General features: G+C 40.0%; 2 protein-coding genes across 2 annotated transcripts; both read right to left on the bottom strand.

Moving 5' to 3' along the window:
- Nucleotides 1–547: 547 nt before the first annotated feature.
- On the bottom strand, nucleotides 548–1,510 carry LOC138053243 (CDK5 regulatory subunit-associated protein 2-like). The gene has a single exon (XM_068899900.1). It carries the CDS (start codon nucleotides 1,508–1,510, stop codon nucleotides 548–550), a length of 963 nt encoding a protein of 320 aa, XP_068756001.1.
- Nucleotides 1,511–1,935: 425 nt separating this feature from the next.
- LOC138053242 (tetratricopeptide repeat protein 28-like) lies at nucleotides 1,936–20,913 on the bottom strand. Its single transcript, XM_068899899.1, has 4 exons — nucleotides 20,859–20,913; nucleotides 4,379–6,363; nucleotides 2,742–4,138; nucleotides 1,936–2,065 (listed from the first exon to the last, which is right to left on the bottom strand). Exons 2-4 carry the CDS (start codon nucleotides 6,313–6,315, stop codon nucleotides 2,046–2,048), a joined length of 3,354 nt encoding a protein of 1,117 aa, XP_068756000.1. The 5' UTR covers nucleotides 6,316–6,363; nucleotides 20,859–20,913; the 3' UTR covers nucleotides 1,936–2,045.
- Nucleotides 20,914–21,206: the final 293 nt, after the last annotated feature.

The raw sequence follows: 21,206 nt of genomic DNA, 5'->3' as shown, positions 1-21,206 counted from the left end.
GCCTACACCTACACTGGCATTAGAAAAACTGCCAAAGATAGCGGAATACCCCCATTCTGAAGACCACAATGTTTCTTTGTCTTTAGTGCAATGAACTTCTTGCAGAAAGTAGATTGCATATGCTTTCATTTTCAACCACCGAAAGATTTCACGCCTTTTCGTGGTGTTGGAGAGACCCCTCGCATTCAGAGAACATATTACTAAGTCATCTGTGAATATGACGGTTCTAATAGAGAGGTGTTAACAGTCAACCTGCCTGCGGGGAAGAGGATTAAATATGCAAAAATAAAGAACGCACCTTGAAAAACCGAAAGGTTATTAAAACTTGTATCTAGTGAAATGGACTTCACAACATGGAGAACTAACACAAACACACACGTACAACTAAACAAAGCAGAAATAAAAAGTCCACTGGCTGGGATATACATAGTAATGCGGAAAAAGTGGAAGTCAATCAATTATAATTATATATATATACTATATATAAGAAACTAGCAAATTATAGCTGCAAAGGAGGTAGTCTAGCTAAATATGTTAAGATAAACACTTATCGATTGGTTGATTCAGTCGTTGGCGGACGAAATTCTTCAGGAATGTTGTTGATATGAAAAGTATCAGAACCAATGATCAGTTTCCTGTCCACAACCTTTGCAATAGCACCTTTCTCCCTGGCTAGAAACATTGCTTTTATGAGAACCTTTCGCTCCAGTTGTATAGCCTGTGCATAATCCTGCGTGATGTAGGCGTTTTCAAACTTCCTCGATTTCTTCAACCGGTTTTTTACTCTATAGATGTTGTCTCTATCTTCTCGACACAGGAATCGGGCGATTATCGGTCGTGGATTTGCGTCTGTCGCTTCTCGCGGTTTTCCGATTCGGTGAACTGCGTGGAATTGTATATTCTCCGGATCAATGTTCAGCTCATTCTCAATAATGTCATAAACTACATCAACACAGTCCTCGTCTCTTCTTTCCGGAATGTTCATGAAGCGAAGATTCTCCCTCCTTGAGTAATTTTCTAATGCGATGATTTTCTCCCTTTCCTGCGCCAAGCTTGCTTGTAAGGCTCGAATTTCTTTTTGCTGGTTTTGATAAGCGGCGTTACCACTACTTGTTTTCAGTAAATTAATTTGTTGGAGGTGTGAATCTAGTGTTTGCTGACTTGCTTTCTTGAAGTCGCTGTGAGTTTTGGCATCTGCTTCTAGATCGTTAATAGTGTCCCACGCAGACTGAAGGGATTTTTCTACCTCTTTCAAATTGGTTTTGATATTTTCGACCTCCTCTTTGAATTCGGCACTGAGGCGAGATATTTCGGATTTCAAACTCCCGAAGTGCTCTTCAATTCTATCTTCCATGCATGCAAGTTTGTCCAAAATTTGTTTAAGCGATACATTTTCCTCATTGGCTTCCATTTCGTCACTACTAAAACGGGCGCGATTTCTTTTAGGCGATGGTAGTGAATGAGAGGACGAGCTTGATGTCCTAGCTTGTCTTGCGCTTCTTTTAGACATCTAATATGGCTTCCTCAAAAGTTCGCATCACGGAGCTATACACACGAGTCCATCCGCCATTACACTCGTCCCAGTCTTCCTTCCCAGTCTTAGCTTTGGCCAACATTACAGAAACACAGAAAATACACATTGCCCGAAACTGTCACTTAATAATATTGTAAATGGAAAGTTGTACTTCATGTAAAATGATCACGCGAGAAACATACCGCAAAAGCTTGGAGTTATTTTAGATTATTTTCAAGGGCCAAAATAATGCGATGACTAGATCCTCAGTTATGCATGCAAACTGTTTTGCTAAGTCCCCGATTTGTATCAAGTGATGAACTAATCCTGGTACAGAAGCTTAAAAACAAGGCACAAATGTAAGGACTTGGACAGTATCTTAATACTTCTGAAACCTCACGGTACTTTAACAATAATTCGCATATCTTTAGTCTGTCTGCTACTGAGGTATCAATGATAGAATTGTTTTCAATAACTCATATAATCGAAGGAAGGAAAATGACATATCGACGTATCAGTCCAAGTACTTTTCTCACGTTTTGGACATCCTATCTGAAAAAAAAAAAGACGAAAAACAACAATAAAGAAAGAAACAGTAGTGGGTTAAATGGCAATAAGGAAGTTTGTTCTGATTGGCAAGTAAATAATATAACAATTATCTTATTTCGTGAAACCGTTTGTGATTAGTTAATAGCAACAATTCCTATTCAGTGTTACTTGAACATGTAGACTGTAAGACCTCAATAGCTAACTTTACTTGACATACGTAACTGGCAATCCCCGATCAGTTTCATCATAACATGGCTATCTGCAGGAAGGCCGAAGTAGCTTACTCGCTGAATGCAGACATTAGGGCCGTTTATACGAGAGAAAACAAGCCGCGGCTTACTCTTGCCGCGGCTTACATAAGATACGAACACCCCGTATAGACGGTACAAAATCTATGTTTACGGCTTATCCTGGCCTTGGAGTTTATACTCGTATAAATAGTTCCTTTCGCGTATAATGCACGCCGCGGCCAGAGTAAGCCACGGCTTATTTTCTCTCGTATAAATGGCCCTAATATTTAACTCAGGTATTGGCCAAAGCAGTTAGAGCCATAATAACCACACTGGCAACCGATTTTGAAACCATTTCTCTGGGATGACCATACCTGCTTCTTTCGACAACTTGCCAATTAAAAACACAAAAAGTACAGAGATTAAAGTTATATTTAAATAGTACTTACCATTCTTTTCGTGTTCATGTTGCCCAAATTCAAAGGTGACATCATCGCCAATTAGCACAAATGGCGCCCAGTATTTTAAGGCGGAATAATTCGTTGTCTCCCGAAGAGATCTCATAGCATGGTGAAGAGCTGTACTTGCACTTTTCCTATCTGCCAAGTGTTGGTAGAAACTCTTCATGAACATCAAGGTAGCCTCATCGTCAATTGCCCAGAGTGACACCAGAACAGACCGGGCACCAGCACACAGGAAAGCCCTAGCTATTCCCACAATACCCTCAGATTTTACCTCTCCCTGGCCACTATGACAGCAACTCAGCACAACCAGTCTTGCCTGAAGACGAACTGCGTGAACATCACTCAATGATAACATGTAATCTTCCTCTTTGGGGATCTGGGATGTGCGTTCAGGATTTGGGGCGAAAGCAATTTCTCCAAATTCGTCATCTCCATGTGCAGCAATGTGAATTAAAGCAACTGACTTCATTCTTTGCAACACCTCAGCTTTGGTTGCATTTTTTCCTGTAAGAGGTGTGGTCTGCAGAAGTTCTCCAATCATATCCACCTCTGTTTTCGCACATGGCAGCTGTCCATACATGGGTTCACCGGTGCAGTAAATTACTTCCTTCAAGCACGGATCACCCACAAGCAGCGCTTCATTCTTACTTTGGAAGTCGTCAGGTGCACTAGCAATCAATTTTAAAGCAGTCAGTGAGGGAATTGTACGAATCCTGACAGAGTCACTCAATGCAGAAAAAGGAGCCAGGCAAAAGGGTCCATCAGGAACAAAGGCTAAGTCATCACCCTGGAGCAAATCTGCGATAGGACTGACTAAGACATCATACAATGGCTGCAAAGAGTGCACAGAGAAGCTCAAGGACTGAACAGTTTCTTCAAAAGCTTCCCTACTGCTCGAGAAGTTGCTGTGTTGTCTGTCAAGTGAACGATTCTCGCATCGTAAGACAGTCCCCACATTGATTTGTTTAAAAGTACTTTTCATCAGTGAGTAGGCACTTCCATTTTCGATTTCCTTTTGTCTAAAAGTTATCCCGATATCTTCCCTTAGCAACCAGAAGCTGATCGTGTTCCCTTTAAGTGCTGTGAAAACAGTTTGTGAAGGTAGATCCTTCATAACCAAAGAGATAGTTACCTTTACTGTAGCTTTCTCATCAACGCCATATTGCATCTTCAAAATGTCTACCAAAGCCTGTGCTCGTCCTTGCTCAGCAGCATAAAAGGCCTCATCAACTTCTCTATTCTTCAAGAGTGCTGTCCACAGAGCAGTGTATGCAAACCAATGTTTGTCACGAAAGCTAATTTTCCATCCATCCTCTGACTGAAGAAGACGCCTTGTTTCCTCAAAATAATGGATGCTTAGACGATAGTAATTAAGAGCTTTTCTCAAGGAGTCAAAAGATTCATGAAATAGACCAATCTGATAACATGCGATTGCCTGCCCTATTGGGTCTTCCGTTTCCTTGCAAATGCTAAGCTTTTGTTGGTTAAAGAGAAGCCAATTTTGAAGCTCACCGATATTGTAATAACCAATGCTGAGATTGCCATAGGCACTTCCTTCTCCGGCCCTGTCCCCCACTTCTTTTGCAATACTAAGATGTTGATTATGGTACTCTATGGCTTGCTCAAAATTACCAAGACTTTGATAAGCATTGCCGAGATTGCAATAAGCACGTCCTTCTCCGGCCCTGTTCCCCACTTCCTTTGCAACACTAAGATCTTGATTGTGGTACTCTATGGCTTGCTTAAAATTACGAAGACTTTCATAAGCGATGCCGAGATTGCCATAGGCTCTTCCTTCTCCGGCCCTGTCCCCCACTTCTTTTGCAATACTGAGATTTTGATTTTGGTACTCTATGGCTCGCTTAATATTACCAAGACTTTGATAAGCGTTGCCAAGATTGCCATAGGCTCTTCCTTCGCCAGCCCTGTCCCCCACTTCTTTTGCAATACTAAGATGTTGATTGTGGTACTCTATGGCTTGCTTAAAATTACCAAGACTTTGACAAGCGATGCCGAGATTGCAGTAGGCTTTTCCTTCTCCGGCCCTATCCCCTATATCTTTCACAATACTAAGATCCTGCTTGTGGTACTCTATTGCTTGCTTAAATTGACCAAGACTTTGATAACTGTTGCCGAGATTGCCATAGGCTTTTCCTTCTCCGGCCCTGTCCCCCACTTCTTTTACAATTCGAAGATCTTGATTGTGGTACTCTATGGCTTGCCTAAAATTACCAAGACTTTCATAAGCGATACCGAGATTGCCATAGGCTTTTCCTTCTCCGGCTCTGTCCCCCACTTCTTTTGCAATACGAAGACGTTGATTGTGGTACACTATGGCTTGCTTAAAATTACCAAGACTTTTATAAGCAATGCCGAGATTGCCATAGCCTCGTCCTTCTCCGGCCCGGTCCCCCACTTCTTTCGCAATACTAAGACATTGATTATGGTACTCTATGGCTTGCTTAAAATTACCAAGACTTTTATAAGCATTGCCGAGATTGCCATAGGCTTTTCCTTCTCCGGCCCTGTCCCCCACTTCTTTTGCAATACTAAGATCTTGATTGTGGTACACTATGGCTTGCTTAAAATTACCAAGACTTTTATAAGCAATGCCGAGATTGCCATAGGCTCTTCCTTCTCCGGCCCTGTCCCCCACTTCTATTGAAATACTGAGATGCTGATTGTGGTACTCTATGGCTTGCTTAAAATTACCAAGATTTTCATAAGTTATGCCCAGATTGCAATAGGCTATTCCTTCTCCGGCCCTGTCTCCCACTTCTTTTGCAATTCTAAGATCTTGATTGTGGTACTCTATGGCTTGCTTAAAATTACCAAGACTTTTATAAGCAATGCCGAGATTGCCATAGGCTCTTCCCTCTCTGGCCCTGTCCCCCACTTCTTTTGCAATACTAAGATTCTGATTGTGGTACTCTATGGCTTGCTTAAAATTACCAAGATTTTGATAAGCATTGCCGAGATTGCAATAGGCTCTTCCTTCTGCGGCCCTGTCCCCCACTTCTTTTGCAATTCTAAGATGTTGATTGTGGTACACTATGGCTTGCTTAAAATTACCAAGACTTTTATAAGCATTGCCGAGATTGCAATAGGCTCTTCCTTCTGCGGCCCTGTCCCCCACTTCTTTTGCAATTCCAAGATCTTGATTGTGGTACTCTATGGCTTGCTTAAAATTACCAAGACTTTGATAAGCATTGCCGAGATTGCAATAGGCTCTTCCTTCTGCGGCCCTGTCTCTCACTTCTTTTGCAATTCTAAGATCTTGATTGTGGTACTCTATGGCTTGCTTAAACTTACAAAGACTTTGATAAGCATTGCCGAGATTGCAATAGAGTATTCCTTCTCCGGCTCTAAGGCCTAATTCCTTAAAAATGGCTAATGCTTCTGTGTAATTTGTTATGGCCTGATTAAAGTTAGCTGCACCATCATAGTATTCACCAAGATTGAAACAAGCCAAACCCTCACCTTGTCTGTCTCCCTTCTTTCTTGCAATGCTAAGCTCTTGCATGTGCCACTCCAAGACATTCAACTTTCTATCCACCATTCTCGATAATCAGAACCAGGAATGTTTTCTCAGAAATCTGGGGTGCACCTACCAGATAAATGAACGAAAACACAGTAAGTTCAATGCCCTGACTACAGGATGCCAAACCGACACTGCAAGATTAATTGGACAGTGAAGGAGTAGGTATCTATCTTAAGCCAGTATTTTGAAAGACAATGCTTTTCTTCATCAGGGTTTTCCAAGGGATGATTTCGGCTTACAGAGACCATCCTTACAGAATAGATAGGAATATAGCCCATAATATGATAAAATACTTGAATATTTAACGGACTAAGAGCATTTTATACAATAGCAATCAAGGAACATTAAAAATAGAGATTATATAATGTAATGAGGAAAAACAGCCTATGGGAAAAGGATGGTATCCCATTTCATCTTTCTTATCTAAAGCTAACAGTTCTAAGATGTACTTCTCTGGCAGGAAATCTGCTGCCGGTATGTAGCTGACACCAAAAAGACAAGATGTAACGTCAAATTGACATAAATCTCTTTTTTTTTTTCTTTGTTTAAGCCTATGTCCCATTGTGACACAATCTTGAAATCCTGAGATAAGATTTCCAACAGAAAGATTACTACGTCTAAATCTATCCAATATCGGACCTGGAAATTCAATAGACCATTTTACAGTTGTAGCTAAGTTACCTGGCCTACGAATGGAAGCGAGGCTTCTGGTGACCCTGTTTTGATACAAACCTCCGTGCTTTTGTAATGTTAATACGGACTAATTAGAATTACAACAACACAATTTGCATGATAAAAGCAGTGGGGGCTGTATCAATGCAAGGTCACCGGCAGCCTCGCAGCCATTCATAGGCTAGGTCGCTGAGCAAACAACTGTAAAATGGCCTATTGCCTGTTTTCCGTCATTGTTTTTTTTGTCTGGATACCTGGTTAATCTGTGTTTTTTGATCCAGGGACTTTGAATGAGCTAATTGGATTGCTAACACATTTCCATTAGGAAAGGCTCATGGTCAGGGCAAATTGGCCTTTTTATTCTAGACATGCATAATCCAGCCATCCAAATTAATGCGCGCATTATTCTTTTGTTGCAACTCACCCTGACTGTAACGTTTAAAGATACTTTGAATTTTACTTTACATATTAAAGGGGAACTCCGGGGTAAGATTAAAAGGAATTTGGTATGTTTGGCCTCAGGTTTATGTCTCAATTTTTGATAACATCATTGCCATATCGTTTCATTCAAATTAAATATTGTACCTGAAAGACGACCGAAAATGCAAACAGAAACCACCACCTTGAAAATTGCTCGCTTGTTCAGAAGGCAGTCAGCGTTTCATCGTGCAACGTAGAATCGTCAAACCCATTAGATGTAATTCAATAATTATGCATCTTCTAGTTGTGCACAATATTTTGCATAGGCCGATGCCCACGTACATGCCGATGCTGGGATGTATTCTAATAAAATCAATGAGGAACAAGCATCCAAAGGTTTTTCATTCTGGCCGTACCAGTTTGAACCGCGTTGGAGTTCTGATGAAGCGGATAGCAACCTCGAAGACGTAGGCGACAAATGCATGGCAAGCAATGAAGAAGGAAATGAAAAGACCGCAAAATTCAGACTGGTATGTTGTACGAGTTATCTGTTAATTGTAATTCCATAACAGACTAAGTGACAAATAAACTCAACTCTGTTGATAAATTGCTCTATTGGTCTTTCTGTATCTCCCTGGTTGCCTTCAAAAACTGATGGATTGAATGCGAAAGCGAAGCTTTCCTTTGGCTATTCGATCTATTGCGCAGCTCCATCGCGGCTTTATTTACACTTTTAAAAACAGCAAAACATTATCACGCAATCCTTGATAATAAACTGCCACCAACGCTACGTTGAGTTGTTCTCTGTTCATAAATGCATTCCTACTAGTAGAAAGTCACGAAGAATATAGAGCAATTGCAATGTTAGTTTTTTGTAACATAGGTGTACATGCAGCAATTGTGAGATTATGGGAAGAGCAGAGGCATGCATATGCTGCCAAGAAATTGAGCCTGTCAAAAATAAGTTTATTGAGGCTCTTACTAGCAGTGAATGTGGCGAAGAACCCAAATGGGACATTACTAAGCAATGAAACGAACATCAAGTAAAAAATTTGGTTGTTAAATATTGAATTTTGTACTTTTAATGCATTCACCTTCAGTCGTTATTATCTCTACGTTTTTCTCTTTAAACTGTTAAAATCCAGGACACAGGCCCTTTGATATTATTGTAGTAAGTGAACATATAACAATGCATGAAAATTTACCATCTGTAAGTCAACTTTCCCAGCAATCCTCTGATCAGAAACTTGCAGTGGCTTCAAAAATTCCCGCCTGGACTCTGACTGAGCAAATGTTGCTTCAGTCCATTTACAACGATGAAATAATATGTGAAATGGATCATATATGAACTGCAGATATGACATCAAGTGAAGCTATGATCCTTGCAGTTATGAACGCAATTTTTGCAATTGCGTAAAGAAGCCTGAAAATTCAGGACTTCAACGGGGGTTTGAGCCCATGACCTCGTGATACCAGTCCGACGCTCTTACAAACTGAGCTATGAAGCCACTGACGGTGGGAGCTGGTCATTTGTGGGTTCCTCAAGGGAACATTGGAACCCACAAATGACCAGCTTCCAACGTCAGTGGCTTCATAGCTCAGTCGGTAAGAGCGACGCACCGGTATCCCGAGGTCACAGGTTCAAATCCTGTTGAAGTCCTGAACTTTTCAGGCTTCTTTATGCAATTGCAAAAAATTGCATTCATAACTGCGAGGATCATAGCTCCACTTGAATCCCTTTACAGTTGTTTGACTTTTTAACATAGTGTTTTACAGCCTTCTCATAAACTACACACCAGTAGTTGTCGGGGGAAGAACAATTAATGATATCTTCATGTATGTGACTTGACTTGACTTACAAGTCAACATTTGACTTGATTTACTTTCATTGTTCAGTTCAGTTTAGAGTGTCCCCAATTAGCGCTCCAGCGCTAGAACGACTAGACACTTAAATAAAGTTCCTTTTTTTTCAAGTTATGCACTGATATTGTGCACATTTGCAATCCCTGAATTTCTTCAATCTGAATGTTGATCCGCCATGCTAACTTTCTGTGCAGTTCAATCATGTCATTGTCCCATGACTCCCTTTTACTATAAAAGTGGAGTTCTGTAAGTCTCGAAAAAAGTGATTGGATTTCCGATTCACGCCTCTCAGCTAGTTTTCCCACAAATATACAATCAGCCATTGGAAAGTAATATTTCTGCTGTACTTCAGCTTTCCACTGTCCTACATGAAGTCCTTTACAATGTGCAAGTGATCGAGGAACCCTTCCACTTTTAAGCTCGTGTGTCCAAGGAAAATTGGCAACTTGATCATCCAAATATGATGGATCAATGAGTTTCAGTTCCAAAATTTTCTCTAATCGATTTTTCACAACATTAAGGCAGATAGTGTGAAAAACATCACATACCATGTGCTTCAGGATGTCAAAACCGTACAGTGGGTAAAGGTATTTATGACGTATACTTGTGCCAGTAACCCCTTTGGTAGATGACATTGTTTTGCGAACACTTACTCTTGTTTCACAGTCTATGTCAAACATGTCGTCAACAGAAGATTCAATACATCTCTCTTCCCAAGGACATCTAAAGAGTTAGAGGTTTTCTCCATAATACACATGAGTGTTTGTACTGTTCTCCAATAGTCTACCAACAATTTTACATCTTCTGCAACCATTCTTTCCTTGGTTCAAGAATTTGCCACACTCACATTGTGTCAGGATGATCTCTCGTCCAGCACAGAAGTAGCACACGCACTGTCTCCTATTCACTCTCCTCTATCTCCCTTGGATAGCTGAAAACCTTAAAACCATCAATAAACCCTTTGGATATGTCCTGCATTAAAGGCTGTAGAATGCGACAACAGCTTCAGGCAGGTTGGGAACCTGGTAGCAGGGAACAAAACCAAGGACATACAACTCTTCTACATGGTTCTTGTAATTCTTGGACATGTTTGCAATGCTAACTTCATGTGATGTGCACCCTCTATAACTTGTCCCGAATGGCTGCCAGCCATCCCACTGCCCTACGAGAGCCAAATTCAAAGGAGATTCATTAGTGACTTTAATATAGTGTTCAAGATTTTCAATGCAGTTTGGACATTCCACATCTTTACTCCTATCATTGCCCCTGGGAGAACTGATTAACCAATTTGATGAAACTGGTAATAGAGACCTTAAACAGCAGACGTTCGTGAGCCATGAACGGCATCTTATTCCGCGGGGAAACTGGGTCGAAGACGGGGTTCGTGGCGCCAAAATTAAAGTTAAGCTTCCGCGGGAACAGGACCGTCGTTTTTGTTCCTGACAGTAAACATGACCGGATCTCAAGAGGTCAGAGACGTGCTTTTCTTAAGCTTTGAACAAGTATACCTTTCTGAAGAAGAATTACTTCTCTTGCTTGAAGAATACACGTCCAAAAATCCATGTTTTTCCTACAACGAATACGATCGCTTTGACTTTGACAGTATTCAAGAGCCCGAGTGCAAGTACGAGTTTTGCATCGAGAACAACGACATCCCATTCCTGGCTGACATTTTTCAAATACCCGAAGTCTTCAGATGTTCCCAGAGAACTGTTGCCTCTAAAATTGAAGGGCTTTGCATGCTTCTTAAAAGGACAGCATACCCTTGTCGCTATAACGATATGATCCAACGTTTTGGAAGACCGGTTCCCGAAATCTGCATGATAACAAATGCTGTTGTAAATTGTTTATATGAAGACCATGATCACAGAATTACAGAATGGAACCATGAAGTTCTTTCTCATGCTTCCCTGGAGACCTATGCAGCAGCCATCCATCACGAAGGAGCTGCATTAGAAAGTTGCCTTGGATTTCTAGACGGAACTGTTCGCCCAATTTCAAGGCCGGGAGAAAATCAACGAGCAGTCTATAATGGTCACAAAAAAGTGCACTCTTTGAAATTTCAATCAATAACATTGCCAAATGGACTTGTTGGAAACCTTTATGGACCTGTTGGTTAGTTTACCGTTCCGCAGGCATTCTTACTGTACATCAGTAGGTACCTGGATAGTGTATTTGGAAAATAAAATTTTAAAACAAAAATATAAATAATCTGCTGCCCCTTCTCCCACTGCATTCACAGATTCTGTGAAAATATTATATATAAGTACAACGATAGACTGTAATTTTCTTCCAAATGACAATGTATTTTTCTTCCAAACATGCATTATCCCAGGATAGATCTACTGATGACATAAGAATATCAGCTATTTCTGCTATTATATTTTTGCTGGAGATTTCAATAGCTTGACCCCTACATTTATTTGTTCTTCATCTCTTTCTCCTGTATTTGTAATGACACTCTAATTCAGTAAAGAACATTTTGTGTTTTGCAGAGGGCAGAAGACATGATGCGGGCATACTGGCAGATTCAGGTTTATTACAGAACCTGGAGAGGTATGCATTCTCCAGGGGTGGCCAGCCCATGTGTCTATATGGTGATCCCGCCTACCCCCTGAGGGTTCACCTGCAGGGTCCATTCAAGGATGCAAGATTGACACCAAATATGCTGGCATTCAATGAATCTATGAGTGCTGTCAGAGTCCCTGTGGAGTGGATATTTGGAGACATTGTTAACTCATTTAAGTTTATAGATTTTCGAAAGAACTTGAAGATAGGGTTAAGCAGTGTTGGCAAACCATAGTTAATCCAGGGACTGGTTATGAAAGCTTGGGAATTTCAAAAGCAGGAACAATGTAGTCGCAATTAGATGTTGAACCGACCATGACCCTGCACAATCTTTTGTTTTTGGTTCGAAAGTTAATTACGAATAAATTAGTCGAAACTTTTGATCGGTTATCTTCCCGAAAAAAGTGTGTTTTTGTCGGGATTTGTGCAAGGTCAAGGGCAAAAAAGGGAACAAAAACATGAAACAAAGAAACTTGTCGAGTTTCATAACCAGCCTACATATATTAACTATGGGCAAACTCTACATTGTCTGTGCTCTACTTCAGAATGCTTGTATGGCAATAAAACACTTGCTTGTATGGCAATAAAACATCCACTTTGATTTACATCCACCGACAGTCCAGGAATACTTTGCACGAAGATATCTTCATCTACATGTATCACAGTTAAAAGAGATTTCAAAATCTTATTTAAGAACTTTTGATATCAAACTCTCGTTTGAAACATTTACAACAACTTTCAAACTTAGCAGTTGTAACTGTTAATTAAAACCTCCTAAATCAACCATTATCTATATTTGTTGCATCTTTTAATGCGAGAAATATGTTTCAATATGCTTGCATTTTGGTAGTGCAGTGATACTCCCTTTGTACCACCGAAAAAGTTTAGCATGGGTAGTCCTGATAAAGTACAACATGTTCAACCTCCATTTACAACACCTCCCTTCAAAATGAGGTAACCTCTAAAAATTATAACAAATGTAAGCTTCCCTCTCATATCTGGAAACAGTCACAACATATTTTCAATTGCGCCATGAAGTCTCAACAACAACTTATAATCCGATTTTGTTTGGAATAGATTCCTGAGTAAACAAAAATATCATCGCGCAGAATGCCTATTGTTCTCCGGACATTTCCTTCCAGAGCAATAAAAATTATAGATCAGTAAGATTAGCGGCCAAGAATGACTCAAATGATTCTCCTTGGTCAAATATTAGGCGCTCTTTCTCCCTTGGCGAATTCTGCTTTGCTCATTAACTTGTCAGGGCGGAGCTAAGAAACAAAGAACGTTTCAATTTATTGTGTTCGCTATTGTTTCTCGATATCACACTTTGAGAATGCATTACAAGCCGACTTCCACAAACATTTCAAATTTGCATTTACCCTTTTTGATCTCGCAAAATGCTTGTTTTAGGATTTCGCACTTAAGATTCGCGTATTTACTCTAAAAAGCGCTCGGCCTCTTGTTCACAACAAACATAACAACCAAGTCCACTATTTTCCGCCACAGTTTCTTCCATGCAATCGACAGACTGAAATTTGTCAAAAGAAATGAATCAACTCGAATCAATGTTTAACAGAGTGAAACAATCGAGAAAAAGAACTTTGGAAACGAGTTTCGCAAAAACAAAACTTTTCAATCCCTCGCGACTCAAGATGGTCGCCGTGTAATTAAGGCCTGTGGCAATCAGCAGTGAGCTTTATTAAAGTTTGCTACGTTGCTTGTGCGTGAATGTAAAGTGTTGTATCTTTTAGCGCGTTTCTGCTTCACATTTCTGTCAATGAAATGCGGGTAAGTATAACATTTAAAAGGCTTTAAAAGGCGTTTCGCTTTCCAATGAATGAATATAAATGAATCGAAATGAATAAGAGGCTGACGGATCTTGGTTGCGAGAAGGTTCCCCATGCGTTTTGTTGTAACGCTGTCACTCGGCCCTTACCATGCGTAACTCCTTGGTTGTTAAATTAAAGTGAAGCAGTATGGCTGAATAAGTGCGCACCAGCAGCAGGTGTATTAACGTTCAATATTGTAACAGCATCGAAATTTTGAAAAGGCCGTTTGGCCTGCTTTATACTATTTGTGAATAGGGCAACTCTTCACAAGGGCAACCTCCGCCAAACCCACGGCAACAAATGTGGTGCCTTCAACTTCATTGAAAACACTCCACTTCAAGATAACGCGATTCTGGTTTCACTAGATGTGTGTTCACTCTACACTAACATTCCCCAAGAAGAGGGAATCAACGTTTATATTCTAATCAGAAACCTTTGAACATACGCACTTCTCTTCAATTCACCCTCTCAATGTTAAGAAACTCCCGCTCGCAACCACTCGAGCAACAGCAAAAAGTTAAGAAGGCTTTATTAAAGGAGAAACTTTGCGTTTACTGAGAACAAACTCGGTTAAAGAAACTTTCGAGTTACGAAAGCTAGAACTTCTAACTCGTTTACTCGAGCGAGGCTACCCTAAAGAACTCGCCGAAAATATTTTAGCCGAAGTAAAATTTTCATCACGAAACGAGGCTCTACAAAACAAAACAAAAACATCCAGGAATGTTTTGCCTTTCATCACGACTTTCAACCCAACCCAACATTGGCACCTCGTAACTGGGAGCAATAGACTCAGTCAAATATTTTCTGAACCACCAATTGTCGCCTACAGGAAGGACAAGTCCCTTAAAGACCTTTTGGTCAGAACTGAAGGAGAAACTTTGCGTTTACTGGGAACAAACTCGGTTAAAGAAACTTTCGAGTTACGAAAGCTAGAACTTCTAACTCGTTTACTCGAGCGAGATTACCCTAAAGGACTCGCCGAAAATATTTTAGCCGAAGTAAAATTCTCATCACGAAACGAGGCTCTACAAAACAAAACAAAAACATCCAGGAATGTTTTGCCTTTCATCACGACTTTCAACCCAACCCAACACTGGCACCTCGTAACTGGGAGCAATAGACTCAGTCAAATATTTTCTGAACCACCAATTGTCGCCTACAGGAAGGACAAGTCCCTTAAAGACCTTCTGGTCAGAACTAAAATTCCTTCGCATATTTAACAACAACACTCTGGAGTTATAAACGGTAAGGGTCAAGCGACAATATCACAAAACAAAACGTCCCCCATTTCCATAAACCTTCTCCGTCACTTAAAAATCGTAAAAGCTCTGAAAAGAGCTCCCGATCACAATCGTATTTATTGGTCGCGCACGCCATCATCTTTGTTTTGTCCGAAGGTCCTGATTAAAACAGCCGATCCTTATGGCAATTTTAAAATTCGCGGTAGTTATGAACACTTTTTTCATGCGGAGTGGTTTTCAACAATAGGCATTGCTTCATTTGACAGGCATTGTTATTCATGTCTGGGCTGAAAACAATAGCTCGCCAGCTCTAAACGCGCCATTTTCAAATGAAACTACGACTAATAATTTTCAAACTGAAAAACGTAAAGGTTCCTCGTGACCAATTCTCGAAATTAAAACGGATTCTTTTCAAGGACAGACTCATCTGCCATTTGCCGTGCGTGAAAGTCTAGTAGGTATGTTAGTTTTCCCAAAATTACTCTCCAAAATGACTGTCTATACGAAAATTTGCAAACTTTTCCTATATTCAAGTGGAAAAACGTAAAACTTCTACTTCCTCAATTTCATTCTTTTTTAGTGCAAATTCTAGACTAATCCTTGATTTTCAAGAAGCCGTGCGTGAACCTTGAAATTATCATTTCTGAGACTCGGGAAAGTGAATTTTGTGAACCCTAGTTGCCTAGTTTGAGCCCATTCTTCTCTAATTTATGGCTCTTCAGAGCACGATCGCATTCGGAATTTGCCGCTTCAGTGATTATGAATACTTCATGATGTCCAGGCATTCTGCGCGATGTAAAATGCAACTATTGTCGAGATAACAGCAACCACACATCTTTGAATACTCTTGGTGATCAAAAGTACTGTAACTGTGACAACTGACAAATTAAAACTCAGGCAACTTATTTTTTAAGCAATTTTTGGGCCAACTAGATTAACACAATTTCATTCGACCAAGCCAAGCATTGTCAACAAGATTTACACATCTGAACTCGAGAACATTCTTACAATACTAATAAAAAAACCACTGTAACAACTTTCGTAAAATATTCAAGCACAGCCAGCAGTAAAATTTAATTGATAACCAACTTTGAAAGTAAGTTGAGCATTAATTTATTCTGCTCGGCCATTGATGCTTGAATTTGCTGATGTTGTTGTTGTTGCTGTGTCATCATGGCCATCAGGGAATCGTATCTCTTGCCTTCCATTTCTTCTTGTGTCTTCTTTATTTCAATTTCTTGCTCTCGTAATTTTGCTTCTTGCTCTGACTTTTCCTTTAGGTAGCCAACTACTTCTGAGCCGGATCTTCTTGTTTTATTCTTCAAAGGCAATGATGTTGCATCATCTTGCTCGCCATTTACAAGCTTCCTCTTTTTTGTTTCTCCAAGGTTCTCCATTGCAGTTTTTCCTGGGCTTTAGACTTATCCTGTTCAGTTTTTCTTTTAGCTTCGTTTCCCCCTTCTTCGCTTACGTCTTCTTGTTCAATAAGCTCTTCCAGAAGCACCTCGAATTCGGTCTGCTCCACTTCGATACCACTCGCTCTTTCTTCGGTGCGTAACGTTTTCCTATACTTGGACGAGATTATTCCATAACGATCCCGTACGGCACGTTTGCACACTGTAAATGTTGGTGTAGCATAGCTACACAAAGTATCTGCGATTTGCTGCCATACTTGAGCTCGCTGAACTGTTTTTTTCTTCGTAGACTTAAATATACCACTTGCTAGAATTTCACAACCCAAACATATAGCATGTTTTTCAGTCCAGTCCATTTCCAAACCTGTACAATATATTAAAAATATATATTTTGAGCCTTATAGGAAAGTAGCGTCGAAAAATAAACAAAACAATTTCTAAATATCTTACCTAGACGTCTTAAAGGTGGAAGTTCTGGAGAGAACGGTCCGAAAACATGCCGTTCTGGGGTCCGCGCTGCCAGAGACGAATGTGATGCCATGCGCAGTATGAAATAAAATTCTCAAAGTAACTTCCGGCCGCCGGCCGTGGCTCACGAACGTCTGCTGCTTAAGGTCTCTAATCTACAATGAGGACAGAGTGCTGGCAAAGTCCATGTGCTGTTAGGCTCCCAGAACCCCTGTAGTTGAAGCCATCGCTCACCATCCCAGAATTCACATTTTTCTGGATTGCTGCTTTGGTGACCAAGCCAATTATTAAATGCCTTCCAGTGAGACAACATTTTTCTCGCACAAAGCATGTCTGCACTTTTAAACCAGTTCTTCACTTTTATGCTGATGCCTAGGTAGTAGCATTTTAGGTAGCCTTTCTTTCCACAGTGAATGCATAGGTCATCCGTATTCTCCAGGACACTGTACTTTCCAATGTAAACAAATTTCTTAGTAGTTTTCCCATTTCTTGTTTGTTCCTTCTTACTTCGACATATGCAAATGCAAAAATAATTTGGCATCTTCATACCCTTCTTCTTTTAACAGTTTCCGCACTGCGTTCCAGTTTTTTGGCCACAGGGTTAGCACAATCTCACGATCTATATTTTTACTGTTATTGCTGGCTAACAAAACAGTTTTTCCATAATTTAAAATTTCCTCAAACGTTTGGCAAGAAGATCCACTTTCCTTTACAATCCTAAGAGCATCTAGAACGACATTAACCACTAATTTCCGCAAAGGGTAGGGTTCCTTTTCTTCAAGTTTGCCTGTGGCACCTTGCTCTATTCCTGCTCTTGGCAAGTTAACATGACCATTATCTTCACATACATCGTTTTAGTTAATGCTGTCATATTGCATACCTTCCATATCTTCATGTTCCTCCTCATCAGAGAGACTATTATCAGTGGGGCTGAGAGTAGGTACAAGTAACGGTTCGCAAAACTCATCCAATCCTGACAGAGGTTTGGAAACAGTTTGACTTTCTTTCCAGTGCCTACGTTCGGTGCCTCTATCCACTGCTCCTCCATTGCAGCTTAAACAAGGGCATTGAACATGCCGATATAACTCATCACTGCAACAGCATGATGTGATGCTGCTTCTTGTCCATTGCCATTCGTGTAATGTGCACAAATTTACCGCCACATTGCTTTTGTGAAAAATGTCCGCTGTCCTAAAAACAGAATGACCTCAGTGCACAACCACGCTTTTTGGGTGGGAAGCCACAGCCAATTAGTTGATGCCTTTCTCAAGACGGGCCAATCACGAGCCGTAAACGGTGTTATAAACTCCATGCTTAACAGATTGGCGCCCTTTTGTCTTCATTGCGTAGTGCAGCTCGGAATCCTTACCATAAAAGATGGCTGAGAAAGAAATAACCTCAGAAGAAATAAACAAAATGTTATCCCAGCTCTTCGGCGAAGATATCGCCAAAGCTTTCCAAGGTAAGCTTGTGAAATGCTGATGCCCGCGGTCGTCTTGCAGTTAGAAGTAAATCGTTTTCACTGTTGATGTTATCTATTCTGGCGACAGATGAAGAAATTAACTGCCCTCTCACGATTACTGACCTCCTGGAAAGAGATGGAGACTCCAATACCTTTGTTGGACTTGGATTAACATATGGAAAAGCGCTTCGATTCAAAAGAGAGTTTGAAAAACTGATGCAGCGATCGCAACGAGAGAAGGGTAGAAACGTCCAGACAACAGCGCCACCGCCAAGTGCTAAGCCTTCAGTGGGCGATCTCGCATCCTTTTGCCCAGAGCTAGGGCGTTTGTATCTTTCAAAGTGAGTGTTTTATACTTAGATAACCTTGAATTATTGTCAAGTGGAAACGTTACATAAGTTAATGTCTCAATTATGCAATGGAAAAACGTTTGCAAAAACGTAACCCTTCCCTGGAAAATATTATGGCCAAAACTCGAGCTCGCAGAATTTGTCACTTAAACTATAACTACTCCAGTTCATCGTAGTTTTGTTTCTCAGGTTACCTTTATACTTTTTGTTGTATTATTTACTGCACACTTAGCTTTTTGCTCATTAACATCCACCTTTTGATCAACTGGGGCCAGGGGTATAAATTTCGGAAGCTGGTTTATATTGAGTTGTACCATATTTGTGATTTAGTTTGGCTTCTCAAGCAATACTGAATTCAGTCTGATGATACTTTAAGTGCTGAACTGTTGTGAATGAATGCAGTCTTATTCAAGGGCAGAGCTCTTTAGCAAATTTTGGTCTCATGTGGTGCTTAATAAGGGGAAGTGCTTAATAGAGTAGATTCAGTATTCATTATGGAAATATGAAAGATAGGACTGCAGCATAATGAAGCATTTCTGAAATTGAAATAGTGCTAAAAAATGCAACATTATTTCTTTTAATTGGTTTAGCAAAATAAGCTAATTTACTGCATGCTTCTGTTAAACTGCCGGAAGTAAATCAGGCAAAGGCTGACGAGAAAGGCAACTTTTCTCCTGATAATTCTGCGGTGGGCATTGAAATGCTGTTTTTAGCATTTTATGATGGAAAATGTTTGTTAGGTTTACAGAAACATTGTTTTTAAAGACTTGAGTCTCCATCTCATAGCTGTTAAATTTTCATGATTTTTGATTAAAAAACCCCACTGTGCAGCTCAAATGAGAGGCCCCTTTGCCATCTTCATAAATTTGGCAACTTGTATAGTTTAGTTTGTGTTGAAAAAGCTGCAGTATCAGTCAGCTTGAATATATGTAGACACCAACAGCACTTCTAGAGGAGTAAAATTGTCCTTTTTAAAACCTTCTTGGAAAGATGTTTCAATTATTGTGAGTGAATGTTCGGATAAGTTGTCATTATAAGCCAGTCGATCTAATAATGGCTGTACTTTTTTGTTTTTAGGATGGGGATGACCGTTCATTATGCTCCACTGATACTGTGATATTAAGTAATGGTTTTTCAGACAATGAGCCAGATAAAGCCTTTGATGAGGAATCATTATTATCTAAACCAGCTCCTGACAGCAAGATAACCAAAAAGTCAGCGATGGTGATAATAAAGTCAGTGACTGGGGTGAATTCCAGACCGGGAGGAGCATGTTTTAAACTATTGAGAGGGAGGTTCCAGGTTCAGTTCAAGAGCCTGACAGCACTCACCGCATCACAGATAATGGAGGTTACAGCGAGAAAGCTGATTACTCACAAATATGTTTCATTCAAACATGGAGTCAGCTATGGAGATGTAAAGAATGCTGACATAACTGTTCACAGAGAAAAAACCTGTAAAGTTCGCAATTATATGTATATTGATCCTGTATGTCCATGTAACAACTGTGTGCAACAGAGGATTCATATTGCATGTTCAAAGATGCTGTTTTTTGTAAACCACGATGTTTTGAATTGACATTGACTTAGAGAGACTTTTTTGGTAGCACAGAGATAATAACTAGGCTAACTGGGTGCATTGTTAAAAGTTTCGTTGGATATGTAAAACAAGTGAAACGAGAAAGGAATTTCCACTCTTGAAAAATGCTTAACTCTAATACTTTTGGTGTTAATAAATACCTCTCTGGTAACAATACTGACACAGAAAATTCTAATTTTTGTGGAAATAGTAGGCTAACAAATTAATCCATTCTTGTGAAAATAACCCAGATAATCCCCATTTTATGGAAACATTGGAATAGGTAAATGCCATCCTTGTGAAAACAATGAGACAGGAAAGTCCTGTTCTTGGGAAAATAATGGGAAGGGAGAATCCCGGGTTATGGAATTTGTTGGGACAGCAGAATGCCAATTTAGGGAAATTGTACGGACTGAAAAATTCCATGTTTGGGAAATTGTTGGGACAGCAGAATCACAGTTTGGAGAATTGATGGGACCAACAGATTCTCATTTTGGGAAAATATTGGGTTGTTATTAAACCCACAAATGGGAAAATACTGGGACATCGTTTCCCAGCATTAGGTTCTACATGTGATTTCTTTGACCTGAAAATGGGTAACACACTTGTTTATATATTTGTGGTATGGCAAGTTACTCGAGTCACTCAAGTCTATAAAACCCAAAAATGCAACTTAAATATGCATGTCCTACCTGCAATGACTGATCAGTATTTCTGCAGAAGCTAAGAACACGTTTTACACTGAATGGCCCGTTTAATATGAGAAGACGTGCCTTAAATAACTTGCTGGAAACCGCTGTGAATTCAGAGTATCACATCACGTTTTAGCTGGTTTTAGAAATATGATCTTGCTCGAATCGTATTTTTTTCCTTTGTTTTGATGTAGGTCCAGCAACAAGACATTATCTGCAAAAGACTGTAGGAAAAAATATAAAACCAAAGGAGGTTATGAACGACACAGAATTTTGAAACATAGCAGTCTTTACGAAGGATCTAGTCAGCCTTTGAGCGTCAACCTACTCGCTGAAGTTGTGGCTTCC

This window comes from Montipora capricornis, chromosome 6, assembly GCF_036669925.1.
Source record: "Montipora capricornis isolate CH-2021 chromosome 6, ASM3666992v2, whole genome shotgun sequence".
NCBI lineage: Eukaryota > Metazoa > Cnidaria > Anthozoa > Scleractinia > Acroporidae > Montipora > Montipora capricornis.
Note: the sequence above shows the minus strand (reverse complement) of the source record. Positions and strands in the feature narration are given on the sequence as shown.

Excerpts from the sequence above, each read along its gene's own strand:
- LOC138053243 (XM_068899900.1), bottom strand. The coding sequence starts at position 1,510 with ATGTCTAAAAGAAGCGCAAGACAAGCTAGGACATCAAGCTCGTCCTCT.
- LOC138053242 (XM_068899899.1), bottom strand. The coding sequence starts at position 6,315 with ATGGTGGATAGAAAGTTGAATGTCTTGGAGTGGCACATGCAAGAGCTT. Across the intron at positions 4,139-4,378 it reads CAAAGTCTTGGTAATTTTGA|AAAAGCTCTTAATTACTATC; the intron begins GCAAGCCATAGA and ends TGACTCCTTGAG. Across the intron at positions 2,066-2,741 it reads ACATGAACACGAAAAGAATG|ATAGGATGTCCAAAACGTGA; the intron begins GTAAGTACTATT and ends TTTTTTTTTCAG.